This window comes from Ruditapes philippinarum, unplaced genomic scaffold (assembly GCF_026571515.1).
Source record: "Ruditapes philippinarum isolate M1 unplaced genomic scaffold, ASM2657151v2 ctg2625_1_1_1_1, whole genome shotgun sequence".
In the NCBI taxonomy this organism is placed as follows: Eukaryota; Metazoa; Mollusca; class Bivalvia; order Venerida; family Veneridae; genus Ruditapes; species Ruditapes philippinarum.
In genome coordinates this window covers 171,867-189,540 of record NW_026857795.1, presented here as the reverse complement: position 1 = coordinate 189,540, position 17,674 = coordinate 171,867, and the positions used below count along the sequence as shown (strand labels likewise).

The following is a 17,674-nucleotide window of genomic DNA, read 5'->3' as shown; positions in this document are numbered from 1 at the left end:
ATCTGGAAACAAAGTGGATCCTCGGAAGCATTAATCACAACATAATAACATAAAAGAATTGCAGACTCGGTTTATAAACCGGTTTAAACTCCCCAGCAGTCATTATGCTGCTGACCGTTCCAAGGCGGCGCCCCACTGTGTTCCTCAGATGTAAAAAATTCTGGAAACAAATGTGATCCCTCGAAGCATTAATAACAACAAAAAATAACATAAGAATTGCAGACTTCGGTTTGGATTGAGTCTGTACATGAGGGATAATGAATAAGTGCAACATCCCTCACGCCCCCTAGCACCGGCTTGAGCGGTACTCAATTCTCAACACTTTATAGTGTTGGCCTCAATGATCCCGAAGGACCAGAAAATATAACAACACTGAAGTGAAGTACGGGGCAACTTTTTACGGCTGCCACACAGCACTTGACACCTGCTGTTGTGAAGTACAAAATTCTGGAAACAAAGTGATCCCTCGGAAGCATTAATAACAACAATATAAATGTTAAATGTAGTCTATGTTGTTTCATACTGTTTTGGCGATACTTTTGCTTGTGTCCCTTGTTGTTTTCTCGTTTACGGTAAAATAACAAGAATATAGATCAACAAGGCATAGGCAACGTTCACAGGACGCCGCCCCCGGACACACCCAGAAGGCAACAAACAAGCACCCGGAGTGGACACAAGGGCGAGACATGTAATGTGTGTAATGTAATGTAAGTACCTTCCCCTTTGCCTCTTTTTTTTATTTCTTTGATTACCCCCCCCCCCCCTCCTCCAGTCCCCTTCCCCATTGTGGGCCTATTATTTTTTTCTTTGAATTCCTAATCAGATACAAATTATTTATCGTTTAATGATTAACCTGTCCGTGCTCTATCTTTGCCCTGTCCTGTTTTTGTTTGGGGTCCGCCTGGGCTCCTTGCCATTGGTTCTTGTTGCTGGGACATATGTTCATTGAACGCCGCCCTTCCTTGTTGATCTTGTTTATCATATTCCTAACTTCAGATCCCTTTCAAAATTCCATTTTATTTAGTTCTCGTTGAGGGCAGATGCATTTTTTTACTTGGGGACCTTATGCAGCTTTTCATGGAATGTGTCACATTAAAGGTTCCATGATAACCGCCATATGAACACATCTTCAGATGTTTCAAAATGCTAAATTTACCAGTTCATGTTAAATGTTGAATTCTGCTTCAGCCGGTGCTAGGGGTCGTGGACGGCAGTTTGCACTTGACTGTACCGTCCATGGACAGCCTCAATCAAACCGAGCCTGCAACATTTTCAATTTTGCCGTGTTGGGCTCTCTTTAAGGATTCTTATTTCTTTCTATTTAATCGCCACATCAGCGTTGTTTGTGCCGTGTGGAGGCCGTAAAAAGTCGTCCCGTACATTCATTCGCGGATGTTATCGTGTGGAGGCCGTAAAAAGTCGTCCCGTACATTCATTCACGGATGTTATATTTCCGATCCTTAAAGATCGTTCAGCACGACATTATTCTTGTGCTTGTGTTATTTTAGTCTTCTTTTTATCTTTCTCTTCGGCTTTTTTCTTGTTGGGTGGTTCCAGTATTTTTTATTACGCTTTTTATTACTTGGGGACCATACGCCGCTTTTCATGGAATGGCACTTACGTGTCACATTGGAGGTTCCATGATAACCGCCGTATGAACACATCTGCGGATGTTTCTAAATTCAAAATTTTACTGTTTCACGTTTAAATGTTGAATTCTGCTTAAGCCGGTGCTAGGGGGCGTGGACGGTAACTTGCACTTTCCAGTACCGTCCATGAACAGGCTCAATCAAACCCAGCCTGCAACATTTTCAATTTTGCCGTGTTGGGCTTTCTTTAGGCATTCTGTATTTATCTACTTCCCAACTTGAATACTGTTGAATCACCTTTAGGATATGTGGCCTGATTTTTATAACTATAAAGTGTTGAGAATTGAGTACCGCTCAAGCCGGTGCTAGGGGGCGTGAGGGATGTTGCACTTATTCATTATCTCTCATGTACAGACTCAATCACACCGAGTCTGCAATTCTTATGTTATTTTGTTGTGATTAATGCTTCCGAGGGATCACTTTGTTTCCAGAATTTTGTACTTCACAACAGCAGGTGTCAAGTGCCGTGTGGCAGCCGTAAAAAGTTGCCCCGTACTTCACTTCAGTGTTGTTATATTTTCTGGTCCTTCGGGATCATTGATGCCAACACTATAAAGTGTTGAGAATTGAGTACCGCTCAAGCCGGTGCTAGGGGGCGTGAGGGATGTTGCACTTATTCATTATCTCTCATGTACAGACTCAATCAAACCGAGTCTGCAATTCTTATGTTATTTTGTTGTGATTAATGCTTCCGAGGGATCACTTTGTTTCCAGAATTTTGTACTTCACAACAGCAGGTGTCAAGTGCCGTGTGGCAGCCGTAAAAAGTTGCCCCGTACTTCACTTCAGTGTTGTTATATTTTCTGGTCCTTCGGGATCATTGATGCCAACACTATAAAGTGTTGAGAATTGAGTACCGCTCAAGCCGGTGCTAGGGGGCGTGAGGGATGTTGCACTTATTCATTATCTCTCATGTACAGACTCAATCAAACCGAGTCTGCAATTCTTATGTTATTTTGTTGTGATTAATGCTTCCGAGGGATCACTTTGTTTCCAGAATTTTTTAAATTTGTCTTTATGGCGATGTGGTTTACAAACTTCGTAAGATTTTGGGTCATGGTATTTTTCTGCTGTTTTTGCTAAAATCATTAAACGTTTTATTAAAAGAGGTTATGACCCTACTATTTTAAGACATACTGCATGTTTAGTGTTCAACCCTTTTACAGTTGGACACTACGCTTTCCTCTTTTGATTGCATCTGACGGACCAAGTGGGAGACTCTATGATGGATAGTTCGTAAAGCCCTTTGGGACTGAATTGTCTTAATGTTCGTCTTCTGCCTTGCTTCGTCGGGCCCTTGTAGGTGATTTTCTTGTTGCTCTGTCTTCCTTTAGGACATTGAGTACTTTTGTTATGGTCATTGGGTTTACTTTTATATGTTTCTACATGATCATTTTAGTGTTTTACTTATTTTACCTTTTGTAACCATGACAACTGTTAGAATTTCACTTGGCGGGAATTCATTTTATTTACACTGTCTCGTTTATAGGAACATGGTGGGGCTAAGAGCGAGGTTTGGTGCACCATTAACCGGTTTAAACTGCCCAGCAGTCATTATTATGCTGCTGACCGTTCCAAGGCGGCGCCCCACTGTGTTCCTCAGATGTATGTCTATGTTGTTTCATACTGTTTTGGTGACACTTTTGCTTGTGTCCCTTGTTGTTTTCTCGTCTACGGTAAATATCTTCTCTATTGTCTCTAGTTTTTATTTCTTTGATTAACCCCCCCCCCCTTCCCGCCGTCTCCTGTCCCCTTCCCCTTTGTGGGCCTATTATTATTTTCTTTGAATTCCAAATCAGTTACAAATTATTTATCATTTAATGATTAACGTGTCGTTGCCCTGTCCTTTTTATGTTTGGGGTCCGCCTGGGCTCCTTGCCATTGGTTCTTGTTGCTGGGTCATGGGGAGGTTGCGTTCATTGAACGCCGCCTTTCCTTGTTGATCTTGTTTTTTTATATTTTGACGTCATATCTGTGATATGCAGGCTTCATAACGTCAGACCCCCTTTCAAAATTCCTTTTTATTTAGTTCCGCCCTTTGTTTTCTCGTTTAGGGCACATGCATTTTTTTTACTTGGGGTCAATATGCCGCTTTTCATGGAATGGCACTAACATGTCACATTGAAGGTTCCATGATAACCGCCATATGAACACATCTGCGGATGTTTCAAAAGTTGAACAGGCTCAATCAAACCGAGCCTGCAACATTTTCAATTTTGCCGTGTTGGGCTTTCTTTAGGAATTCTATTTTTATCTATTTTATGATCACATCTGTGTTGTTTGTGCCGTGTGGCGGCTGTAAAAAGTCTCCCCGTACATTTAATCAATGATGTTATATTTTCGATCCTTGAAGATCGTTCAGCACGACATTATTGTTGTGCTTGTGGTATGTTTAGTTTCAATTTTTCGGCATTTTCTAGTTGGGTGGTTCCAATATTCCTACTTGAATAATGTTGAATCCCCTTAGGATATGTTGCCTGCTTTTTAAATTTGTCTTTTGACGTCTTATCTGTGATACGCAGGCTTCATAACCTCTGATCCCCTTTCAAAATTCCATTTTATTTAGTTCCGCCCATTGTTTTCTCGTTTAGGGCACACGCTTTTTATTACTTGGGGACCATACGCCGCTTTTCATGGAATGGCACGGAAGTGTCACATTGAAGGTTCCATGATAACCGCCGTATGAACACATCTACGGATGTTTCTAAATTCAAACTTTTACCATTTCATGTATAAATGTTGAATTCTGCTTAAGCCGGTGCTAGGGGGCGTAGAAGGTAACTTGCACTTTCCAGTACCGTCCATGAACTTATTCATTATCCCTCATGTACAGACTCAATCAAACCGAGTCTGCAATTCTTATGTTATTTTGTTGTGATTAATGCTTCCGAGGGATCACTTTGTTTCCAGAATTTTGTACTTCACAACAGCAGGTGTCAAGTGCTGTGTGGCAGCCGTAAAACGTTGCCCCGTACTTCACTTCAGTGTTGTTATATTTTCTGGTCCTTCGGGATCATTGATGCCAGCAATATAAAGTGTTGAGAATTGAGTACCGCTCGTCTGCAATTCTTATGTTATTTTGTTGTGATTAATGCTTCCGAGGGATCACTTTGTTTCCAGAATTTTTTTTTTTCAATCAAACCGAGCCTGCAACATTTTCAATTTTGCCGTGTTGGGCTTTCTTTAGGGATTCTATTTTTATCTATTTTATGTTAAATGTTGAATTCTGCTTATGCCGGTGCTATGGGGCGTGGACGGTAGTTTGCACTTGACAGTACCGTCCATGAAAAGGCTCAATAAAAAAATATGAAAAACAAGACCGACAAGGAAAGGTGGCGTTCAATGAAAGCACCTTTATGATATGTGGCCTGCTTTTTAAATTTGTCTTTTGACGTCAAATCTGTGATATACAGGCTTTATAACCTCAGATCCCCTTTCAAAATTCCTTTTGATTTTGTTCCGCCCATTGTTTTCTCGTTTAGAGCACATGCATTTTTTTTCCTTGGGGGTCAATATGAACGTGTCACATAGAAGGTTCCATGATAACCGCCATATGAACACATCTGCGGATGTTTCAAAAATTCTAAAATATGATAAACAAGATCAACAAGGAAAGGCGGCATTCAATGAACGCAACCCCCATATGACCCAGTTTTCTAAATTTACCAGTTTATGTTAAATGTTGAATTCTGCTTAAGCCGGTGCAAGGGGGCGCGGACAGTCAATGAACAGGCTTGATCAAACCGAGCCTGCAACATTTTCAATATTGCCGTGTTGGGCTCTCTTTAGGGATTCTTATTTCTTTCTATTTAAAAAAAAATTATTTAATATGAAATACCAATATTGCTACAATTAAGAAATGACCAAAATTTATCTTTGAATTTTGAATATATTAAGTCATATGACACCTTATATATCCCTTACAGACACATAAAGTAAATGTACTAAAAGTTCTTAAATGCAAGTGATTTTATACTAAAGTACATTGTGTGCATGTATAACATTTTTACTGATTTGACAAATTCATCATAGCATTGTGTGCATATGTTTACTCGTAAATATACTTTATATGGAATTGTTTGCACTTATGTATTTATAGAGTAATACTAGCATGTGCAGTGCTACATGACATTTGCAAGAGGCTAAACATCCAAATGCCATTACAAGATGATGATGATGACAATGATGATAACAGTAATCCTCGAGACAATACAATCAATGGAAACAATGCTGCTTTTCACAATGGTCTAAGATTCAGAGGTCATATAGTATAGACATACTTTTGGTGATAAGTAAGTAAAAGTTATTGTAGTTTCCATTCAGTAAAGTAGAACTCAAAATGAAAAGCTCAAACATGAAATTTTTTTGGTCAAACTTATAAACAGACATATGCGTTTAAATCCAAGTGCTTCTTGATTTATTTTTGCTGGACATTTAAACTGTGCCTGTTGGTATTCAAGTAATTGTAAGTAACAGGCAAAGTGACAGTTTTTTAAAGTAAGTAATATATCTATATTTAGCAGCTAATAATGTTTACTAGAACAAATATGAAATGTTATTCACTTATATGTCCACAGATCCAGACTGTTAAAACATTGTTTAAGCTCATTTGAAACATTTAATTAGCACATGTTCATGTGTGAGAAAAAAACTAGCATTCATTGTTCAATTCTTGAAAGATACTGAAGTTTAAGTTTAAGTTTCTTTCTTTTCAGTTGTCTCATATTGGAACAGTCTAAACATTGGCACTTTGTGCAAGATGTTGATGGAAGATTACTGTTTGATGTTTTCTATGAATTACTGAAGAAAACAATGTACACATTTTAGTTCATACAAATGGTAAAGGATAAATGATAACCTTTATGAAAAGCTGATCTTTTTTTGAATTCCAGATAAGTATTGTTCAAAAGAGACCATTAATTTAAGTTCATAATGGATGGCAATTACAAGATATTAGGCTTAGACACATCCAACATTTTTGTATACAGTATTGCAAATGAGTAATTGAAAAGTAAAATCGGTACATGGATGGCAATAACAAGATAATAGGCTTAGACACACCTAGCGTTCTTGTATAAAGTATTGCAAAATCAATAATTGAAATTTAAAATTGTTATATGTCAATAGCCTGTTGAAACACAATAATATAATAGTATTATAATTTAAATATAATAAAACTGTTTCAGATGAACTGTTATTTTGAAATGAACTATCACCTGCTAGGTCGTACATACATGTACAGCGTATGTGTTTACCAATCTTGTATGCTGTATATAAACAGACTGGCTTTATCATACACAAAATATACCTTTAATGGTATATACAATTTTGTGATGTAAATAATTATTTGTATTCATGAAAGAATTGGGTTTAACTGACATAGTTATGATGTTCTTAAATTCTGAATTTTGGTAACACAATTTTGTGACAATTGATGGAAATAGTTTTATAAAATGTCTGTATTGTTACAATATGTTATGTCAAATAGAACAGACTGTATACAACTATACCTTTACAGGCTAAGTGTTTACTGTATTAAATGTTTAATAAAATGATACCTTTCTAACATCATCAAGGAGGAATCATAATTTGTAGAATCAGGAATTCCTCACAATAACATCCATTACTGCTTCAGTCATTGCAGATATCTTTCCTGGTTGTGGAACACCACCTGAAAGTTGTGACGAATGTACTGGTAGTTTGTCAATTTGTTGTTTTAACTGGATAGCTGCCCCATGATATTGGCTAGTAAAACATAAGTCATTGGCAGAAAAATTAGCGTTACGACACTTCTTCACGTCTGCTTCCGCCATTGTAAAAATTAGACGCTGCGCGCGCACAATCCTCATTTCCGCTACTATTTTAAGCGATGGAAAAACCAGAAAAGCCTAGCAACGTACTTAAGAAATTTCTCAGAAGAAATGAGAAAATTCTCAACCTTAAGAAAAATTTTAGCTAAGAAATTTCTTAAGTAGCTTTTTAAGTACTACTTAAGAGTAAAAATATCTTATCTTGAGTAAAGGAAAATATCGTGTAAGAATAAGAAAAATCCTGAAATAATAGAAACAAATTGGACTGAATGATTGGCATCTAAAAAATTCTCGAGATCATATTGACAAGGACAACCTTGCATCACTTCAGTACTACAGATGCTTTAGCTAACCAATCATTAAATTTTCAAAAAACTGACTTATTGTTACCTGCTTGTGAATTTCGACCGGCTATAAATAAACTCGTATCATCTGAATGGAAAGCAAATTGGGACAATGCCGTTTTTAATAAATTTAACGATATTAAACCATCTCTTAATGTGTGGTCACCATCTCTATCTCTGTCATACCGCCATGATCAAATAGTTCTTCTTCGATGCCGAATTGGACACACTAAAATTACCCACTCTTATCTGATATCTCCTCACGAATGACAATGTCCCTTTCTGTGTAGCTTGTAATGAAAATTTTACTGTCGAGCATTTTCTTCTTGAATGTCATGATTTCTCACAGGCCCGTAATAGATTTTATTGTGTAGTTTTACTCAAAGAACCCTTTAATACAATTCCATCAAAAACATCATTGATTATTTGAAACAGTTAAACTTGTATTCTAGGATCTAATTGGCTCATTTTTATTGTCACTTACAAAGTTTTACATAACATTTTAGGCCTATTATAGCATTAGGCACGATATGGCTAGTTATTTGTTGACGTGCCGTAAAAAGTAGTATACAATCATAATCACTGAAGTCATCACTTGATTAAACAATTGTACATAAAGACACTGGAGGAATAGTTGTAGGTATGTTTTAAGGACACGAACAAATCTTCCACTTCTCAAAATGGTTATGTTTCAAATGCATTTTAAACTGAATCTGGATGCTCTAATGTTGCAGCTTCCTAAGAAAAGTTCTTTATGTACAGTGCTTTTTAAGCTATAGCTCGCCAAACTGCTACACCAATTTGGCCAGGTGCTAAAAAAGAAAAGCAGTCTACATATATGTTACCATAGTTTGTCACTTGGCACGATGGACAGTCATTGCAAATATAAGTTTTATTATGTGTATAATCAAAAATCTCAAATCTTTCGGGATGTACCTGATGTGAATTACCATTGTAATTAATTACTAGTTGGAATTTCTTGAAAGTTTATGGACAACACCACTTTGTCCTTTAATAGTTGATTATTCATATTCTTGACAAGTACAACTAATGCTCCTTTAAGCAGAAGATTTTTTTTGAAAAAGACATTTTAGTAGAAGCTGTGATGCTCGTGTGAGACGCTGGGACCCAACAATTATTAGGGTTTGCCTAGGCATTCTCATAAGATACCCACTTTAAGGAATCAAGATTTTAAAGCGACTTTCAGATTCAATTTTCTGTAGGAAAAACAATAATTGTGTATTGTTATAAACTAAGCATTTAGATGATTTTAGTTTGGAATAGTTTATCATATCACTGTTATGTCTTCTTCAAGGCAACGTCCCGCGAACTATTATTGCGCGTCAGTGACGTTCGTTTCTTAAAATAGAAGATAGGTGGAAAGAATCGTCCGCTTAACTAATTTAAATATAGAGAGCGGACCGGTATCGACGGTTTCGTTATTGTAAATGTATTTTATAGTTGTCAAATTCATTTCCACCTTATTTTCTTGATATGACAATTATATGAAACGATTTATCTAAAAATAAATTTAACCTTTAGAAAAGCTGAAGGCCGCTTTAAGTATTCCTATCTAGACCAACCCTTCAATGTTATAAAAATTCATTCAAACAAAGTCCTGGATTTAACTGTGATAATTTGGAATAGATGCGGTATGAAGCTTTCGGAATTTGGCATACACGGAATAACATTAAATGATAAAATTGCTTTTCGAGATTATCTTATCATATGTAAAAAAGACAGCTTGGAAATAGTTGAAATGATAAAAACGGGCGAGACAAAAAAACGGAAGAGACAAATAACAATATAAAAATATTTCTGATGGGATGAAAAAACTTTAATGGCTACACATATGTTACAGTTTGTATTCCATGATTCATTGGCAAGGTAAAGTACAACTATTTTCCAATTTCAAAAGATGTAACTTAATTCACTATATTGATATTATTTATAATTTGAAATTAAAACGAAACTTACTTTAGGAAGTTGAAGTTCAATTATAATTCTATGAGTATAGAATATTGAGGGATTAAATGAGATTGTGCTCGCGCATGCGCATCAGTATTTAAAGCATATTTTTTCCCATTTCTACAAAAGTTAGTTATTCTATGTTTAAACATTCGAATATTTTGTAGGTAGGGAGGGAGGCATTTAATCCCTCATAATTCTATACTCATAGACTACTATTGTCCACACCTTTCACAAATCGTACAATAAGTGGATGACTACCTGCTTGATGGGTATCTTACATTATACCAAGAGAACTTAATGATGATCTAGCTGTATTCAATGAACTGTAGCCTTAACCTTTTCCGTACTGTGTTGTCAAACATTCAATCACATCATTTTTAGACACTGACATTAGATCAATTTTCCGTTCAGTGCAGTACTGAAACCAGCGTTTAATATATATTTTGTATTGGTATTTGGTAGATTTTCGCCAAGCTGACATGAGGGTGTTTGTAGCTTGTCTAGAAAAGCCTTGGCTACTAAAGGATTCCCGATACCTTGCATGCAATCAATGTTAACTTCAGAGGATGAACTTTTGCTTAAATCGTTTTGTTAAAAGATTTTCCAAATGGGATAGAAGTACAAGCTTGTCCACTAAAATTCTAATTAACGCCGTAAACCATGGTTGAGTAGGCCAAAGTGGAGCTACCAATATATTCATTTTGCTTTGTCGACTGTTATCTTTTGAATGCATCGGCTCACTAAACTGAAAGGACAAAATATATAAACAGACTACTAGCATCAAAATATTTTGCATCTGGATCTGGTTTCCAAGCACAATAAATAAGTAACTTTGTATTCAGTCTGGAAGCATATAAATCAATGTCTGGTAGCTGTCATTTTTTTACAAGTTTGTTCAAAACCTCCTGTATTTAATTCCATTCTAATTGCTCATTAAATTGCCGTGAAGGCTTGTCTGCCTGATTATCCACCCCGGCTATATGGGAACAAGTTATCAAAATGTTATTTTTGATACAAATTTCCCAAATCTCAATTGCAATCTTATTACACTGAACTGACTTAATGCCACCAATGTTATTAATGTAGCACACTGATGTTGAACTATCACTTAAAATAAGTATATGCTTATTTTTAAATCTATGCTTGTTTGTTTGTTTGGATTTTTACGGCACGTCAACACATAACTGCCCATATCGTGCCGAACGCTATAATAGGCTCAAATGTTATGTAAAACTTTGTAAATGACAATAGAAATGAACCAATTAGATCCAAGAATACAAGTTTATCTCTTTCAAATAATCAATTATGTTTTTTGATGGAATTGTATTAAAAAGGTTTTTGAGTGAATTTACAGAATAAAATCTATAACGGGCCTGTGAAAAATCATGACATTCAAGAAGAAAATGCTTGACAGTAAAATTTTCATTACAACCTACACAGAAAGGGGCATTGTCATTTGTGAGGAGATAAGAGTGGGTAATTTTAGTGTGTCCAATTCGGCATCGAAGAAGAACTGTTTTATCACTGCGGTTTGACAGAGATAGAGGTGGTGACACAACGGCATTGTCCCAATTTGCTCACCATTCAGATGATACGAGTTTATGTATAGCATGTATAACATATTTTGTTTTTAGTATATCATGAAATCGCAAAAGAAGTTTCTTTATCATGATATTGTCAGATTTTTTTAGCATGATGTGTGTCTACCAAGTTTGTTCAAATAAGGGCCCTAAGGTTAAAATTGGCCCTGTCCCGGGGGTCATTGCTTTTCCTTATATGTGTATAGTGAAAACTTACATAATATTCTTATAAAAAACCCAAAGAGCTAAAGATTAGATACTAAGCATGAAATATCTTCTAGTGAGTGTCTACCAAGTTTGTTCAATTAAAAGCCCTGGGCTCCGAGGGGGGGGGGTGGTCATTGTTTTTCCCTATATGTATATGTATTTATGTTCAAATAAAAGCCCTTGATTTTAAATTGGCCTTGGCCAAGGGGTCTATATACAGGTAAGTGATTTCAGGGTCATCATGACACTCTTGTTTTTAAAAATTGGGACTGATATAATGAATTTTATATTTGTGTGACAATAATCTGAGGTATTTCTTTTCGAAACAGTTGGGTGGCATTGATAAGGGCCGTTTGATTTTGCTAATGCCATTTACTTGCACTCACTAGGAGTGTGAGTGCCCCTGCATGTCGGGCAGTACTCTATCTTGCCCACTTCTTGCTTTGGCTAAGATTGAGGCGAAACTCCTCTATTATTATCTAGGTCGGTTGACCAGTCTTCCAAATGATGATAATAACATTATCTCAAACTATTTTGGGAGACCGGACCTCCCGCTCCGGAGTCAACTTCATTCTCCTCTTCTCTCAATCGACTGTCTTATAATGAGCGCGTTCGGCATACCTACTCGAGTTAACACGGGTTAACACGGGTAATGCTCTAGTACAACTCGTGTTACCCATGTAATGTTACTCGTGTGACCAAAATTCTACCCACCTCAAGAAGCCGGGAAAGTGGGTAATTCTATCCGAATATATTGCCACTTGCAGATTCAATATGGCGGAATCGACGGAAACCTCAACCGCGTTTGTTGACGAGAATGGAAATAGGTGGAAAAACTGAAAGGGGCTAAAAACAAAACAAAAGTATGGACAGGTATTGCGGAAGTTCTCATAACACATGGTTTCAATGTTACTGTTACACAATGCATAGACAGGTACAAATATATGAAACGGTCATACAAAGCATATGTAGATAAAAATAAGAAATCAGGAAGTGGAAAGTGCTCATTTAAATATGAAAAAGAGATGCATGCTCTTATTGGGGACGACCCGGCAGTAAAACCACTTTGCACATTTGGATCAGGGGATAAAGTAGAAGGCACTGATCTTGATGCCAACGAAACTGATGAGAGTTCAGATGTTTCTTCACCAGCCTTTGAATCCAAGCGTCCACGCAGAAAAAGCATGGTAAATGAGTTGAAGGAATTGATGGAGGAAAGAGACCAGAGAATGCTGTCTGTAATCGAAAAAATGAACAGTGAACAAAACAATTTATTGAAGAAACTTATTGATAAGTTGTAAATCTACTACAGTTTGTAATGAAGGTTTAGTGTCCCATATAGAAAATCACGGTAACTATTGGAAAGGTTAAAAAGTAAATGTTTGAATTTTGTTTATTTGCTTTTTTAATATATGTATAACACATATTACAAGAGTTTATGTTAAATATTGTTTTGCCAGGAAGGCTTCTGTTTTTCATTTTATCAAAATATGAACAATCAAGCTTCTGAAGAAATGTATTAATAATTGTAAATTATCACAGTTTGAAGATGAGGTGAAATGTAATGCAGAGTCGTAATTTAGAAAATCTGTGTGTATATTGGAAAGGTTCTATGTAAATACATTTTGAGTATCCCTTGTTAGAAAGCGTTATTTTTACTTATTTTTGTTCAAGGAAGGTTTCATTTGCTGTAATCGGGACAAGTGACATTTTTCTTTAAATTGTCTTGAATTTGTTGCAAGGCATCTAATATTTTACTTGTAGTAAGTAAAAAGTAAATTGTTCTATATCACCCTAATTTTCAGCTTTATTTGCAAAAATAAGGCCTAAATAAGTATTTTTGATACATTTAAGGTAATTTCTGTGTAAGTTGGCCTTTGTCATTTGTACTTTTAATAAACATTTTTACTAAACACTAACACTATATTTTCATGAACATTGAAATAAATCTTAAGGCGTGCTGCTTTAATTGCTATATTTTTAGCTCACCTGAGCACAACGTGCTCATGGTGAGGTATTGTGATGGCTCAGTGTTCGTCGTCCGTCATCAACAATTTGTTAAAACAACATCTCCTCCTGAACCACGTGGCCAATTGTAAACAAACTTTACAGAAATGATCCTTAGGTGATCCCCTTTCAAAGGTGTTAAAAAAATTAAATTCCATTGAAAATTCTGGTCGTTATGGCAACCAATAGGAAAAACTTTAAAAATCTTGTCTGAACTATTTCACCTAGAGCTTAGATATTTGGTGTGTAGCATTCTCTAGTGGACCTCTACCAATATTGTACAAATTATGGCCCAAGGGTCTATATTGGCCTCGCCTGGGAAGTCAATTGATTTTACATAGACTAATATAGGAAAAACTTCAAAAATCTTATTGTTGGAAAGTGTTTGGTCTAGAGCTTAGATCTACGTTTTGGCCTGGTTTTGTTTACACCATTATAATTCTGTACTCAGGTGAGTGACCTGGGGCCAATGGTCCCATTGTTTTTAGCTTTGTTCATTGCATAACAATGCCTTCCTGAATTATTTCATTTTTACAATCATGTTTTATTGTAATGTTCTATAACTTCTTAATAAATTCTGTTTCAACCCTTGCAATATTCTTTGTATATTGCTCCCGAAATTGCAGGTTCTGGCATGGAATACATCTATAATCTAACACATCCCTGTCTGTCGCTCCACACTTTATGCGGGATTTGTAAAAGTCCTGCTGAAGTATTTCTGGTAAAGTTGTTGAGATACTGATCATGTATGATCTATACTGACTCAGGGGTCTAGTTATTAGAGTCGCTGACGACTTCTCTGGCATGGTTTCGATTCCTGAGAGATGCCTTGATGTACAAGATATGATTGTAGTACTTGTGTTACTCTCCAGGAATGATGGTTAGGAAACCTCCCACCTATATAATTGAAATAGTTGAAAAAGGCGTAATAAAACGTGTTAGTATGTTTTTTATTAATCCACATATTCAGTTTGCTTGTAAAGGAAGCTCGGAGCTTATCTGAACATATTGAATCCACTTCCTGGAACTATCCGGTACTGGTGTGACCGTGTCAAAAGAAACATGGTTGTGACCTCAGTAGGGCTTTAACCCTCGATCAACTAATTGAGAAGCAGACATCTTTACTACAAGGTCATCTCTCTCCTTAATTTTTTTTGTGTTGAGAAAATTAAGGAATTTAAATACAATTAAGAGAGAGGGGGGTTTCTGTGTGTGCGCGCTTGCGTGCGTGTTTGTGTTACTAAAATGCTTTCGTAACAATGATGATTCTTTATTTGAGCAAAAGATAAATTATATTAAACCATTAAAATTTTGAGTTACGAGAACTTTAATATTGAATATCAGATAATACATATCAGAATACGACAGGTGGATATACATTAAGCGTATTGCTATAAACCAATTGATTTAATTATTTCACACTTTCGTTCAAAGTATATTAATAAGAATTTACTCTATAGTTCTAGTAAAATGGTAAATGGTCACTGCGAAAGATATCGGACAAGGTCATCTCTAAATAGGATTCCACTTTCTCTGTCTTCATTTAGTTCATCATACACATTTATATCGGGTTCTTCACAGAAATCATTTATTTCATCGTCGTTAAGGATGCAGACATTATGGAGAACGCATACAGCTACTATACAGTAAACTAACAGCTCTATTTTGTGTACATAAAACAGTGTCAAACGTCTAAATCTTCCTTTCAGTTGGCCAAATGCACGTTCTACAACCTGTCTGCCCCTGCTGTGCTGCTTGTTGTAGTTTTGCTTTTCTCTTGATAGAGTTCCGTAATCTTTAAATGGTGTCATCAGCCAAGGTAGTAGTGGGTATGCTGCGTCTCCAAGTATATACTTGTTGCAGGGTATAGCATTTTCAGCAGTTTCTAAAAAGAGTGGCGAGTTTTTGAAAACTCGTGCATCGTGACTGCTGCCAGGCCAGCCAACAAATATATCGAGAAACAAGAGACGATTATCGCTTACTGCTTGAAGATTAACTGAATGAAATTTCTTTCGGTTGTAATAGGATTCTGGATTAATTTGAGGAGCTGTAATTCGAACATGACATGCATCTATTGCACCAACTACACCCGGAAGCTTGCATTTTTCCAAAAATCCCTGAGTTACCGAGTCCAGGGCTTCATTCCGTGGCCACTTTATAAATCGCTTCACTAAATGCAAACTTATTTTCCGTGCGATATTCCCACAGCATGTGTGTGCGGTAGATGTTGATACCCCAAACCTGTCTGCTAGTGACCGAAAACTATCATGTGTTCCTGAAAATAAATAATTATGATGTGATTAATGTTTGTTCTTCAACATGCCACAGCAGTATTTAAGTATTGTGGAGATGCCCATAAGACATTGTTCTTTGGTTGCCCATAAGCGGTACATTAGAAATAATTGAACACTGTATTGCATATGAGTAAGTGAACAGTTCATTGTACAGTGATTAATTTGCACAAAACAAATCATTCTGCGATAGAAGGTACAAATGTATATAAATATATATATAAATGGACACATATATAGTTTTATAACCAATCGACAATTGTTGAATGATTTATAGGCCTGGGGCTGTATATGCAGGACGGCTGGTCCTAAGTCGCGTTTTTGAATGCCAGATAACGCTTGAAACTGGTGGATTCCACAAATAATTTTCAAGTGAGGCACACTTTTTTCTTGCATTTTTCAGTATGTAAAATTGATTAGTGTTACAGAATGCCTCTCTCGTCATGAAAAATGGTGTAATTTAGCCACCGTATGTTGCCTGTCAATTCTGTAATTCAGAAAATTTGTAATTTTCAAAATATTTTAGGAGGACTAAACTTATGAAGTTAAATAGCAAATTTTAAATTGTACTGTTATTGGATGACGATTGCAAACACCGTTAATAATCGATCACATTTAAATGAGGCAAATATTAAAGTTTAAGTGCTCGTTCGTCAATCACACCTCGGTAAAACCTTACTTTTCCTTTACTTGTAATTAAAATATAAAAAAAAAACATTTACGATGTTTCATCTGGTGGTATAAAATTGATAAAGTAAAATAAAATGAAAATATTGTGCAGTTAAAAGTAGTGTTTTATCCTTTATACATATATATACTCATAGAACTGTTGAAGAGTATCAATAACCTATAACGAGAGCATGCATGTATTTAAATATCCCGGGCCAACATTAATTTGTTCTTTGAATGTAATATATTTTCACAATTCAATAAAATGCAATACAGACATTTAAGTTAGTGTAATAAATGTTTTTGTTTTAGTACTGTTTTTTTTTCAAACCAAGCAGAACAAGAAAATTATTACCCATGAACCACAGAAAAATTAAAAGTTGTTTCTCCACCGGCAATGGTGTGCTCCCCTTTTGTCTTTTAAAATGTCTACCAATGGCTACACATATTAGTTCAAATGAGCTTCTTTCTAGGCGAAAATGACTTTTGAAGTCGCTTAAACTGTATCTTGGTACTACCGATTCTACATACCGTCTTATGCGCGGTACGCTGTCGCGTCGCATCAAGAGTCTTGTACATGTACTTATCACTGGGTCATTGTGTGTCATGAGGAAGAACAATGCTTTGGTGTTGTAAGCATCAAGAAGTTTTTTAATAGCTAATGCTATTATCATTTTCTTTTTCCGATGTTTGTCAGCCATCTTGACTTACCCAATAACTGTTCGGACAAAATTTATTACTCGAGTACCTCGAGTTACACTGGGTAAACAACCACGGATTACACGGGTATGTATACCGAATGCGCTCATATATTTCCTCCCTCCGTATTTTGTCCATCTCCTGCAGCTTAAGTACCGCCCTGCATTTCCTGCTGTAGAGGGTAGTAGCCATATTCATTTATCTCTCCAGTGATGACATGGTGTTGTGTTTAATGCACTTGTTCAGTAAGTAAATGATAAAAAAACTGCCTGTTTATACCTTTTCTACCAGATTGACGTACATGCTATAATTCTAATATCTTAACTGACAATTTTAATAACTCATCAAACAATCAAATTAATATGGTTACTTTTAAAACAATTGTCAGTAATGTTGTGCAGTTGTTTTTACTTTTTCTTTTCTCTTTTTATCAAAAAATTATAATAT

The 17,674-nt window shown here is 36.0% G+C and overlaps 1 protein-coding gene across 1 annotated transcript; it reads right to left on the bottom strand.

Annotated features, from left to right (window-relative positions):
- Nucleotides 1–14,188: 14,188 nt before the first annotated feature.
- Nucleotides 14,189–17,319, bottom strand: LOC132751083 (putative nuclease HARBI1). Its single transcript, XM_060741193.1, has 2 exons — nt 16,884–17,319; nt 14,189–15,843 (listed from the first exon to the last, which is right to left on the bottom strand). Exons 1-2 carry the CDS (start codon nt 17,227–17,229, stop codon nt 15,050–15,052), a joined length of 1,140 nt encoding a protein of 379 aa, XP_060597176.1. The 5' UTR covers nt 17,230–17,319; the 3' UTR covers nt 14,189–15,049.
- Between the last annotated feature and the right edge of the window lie 355 nt (nt 17,320–17,674).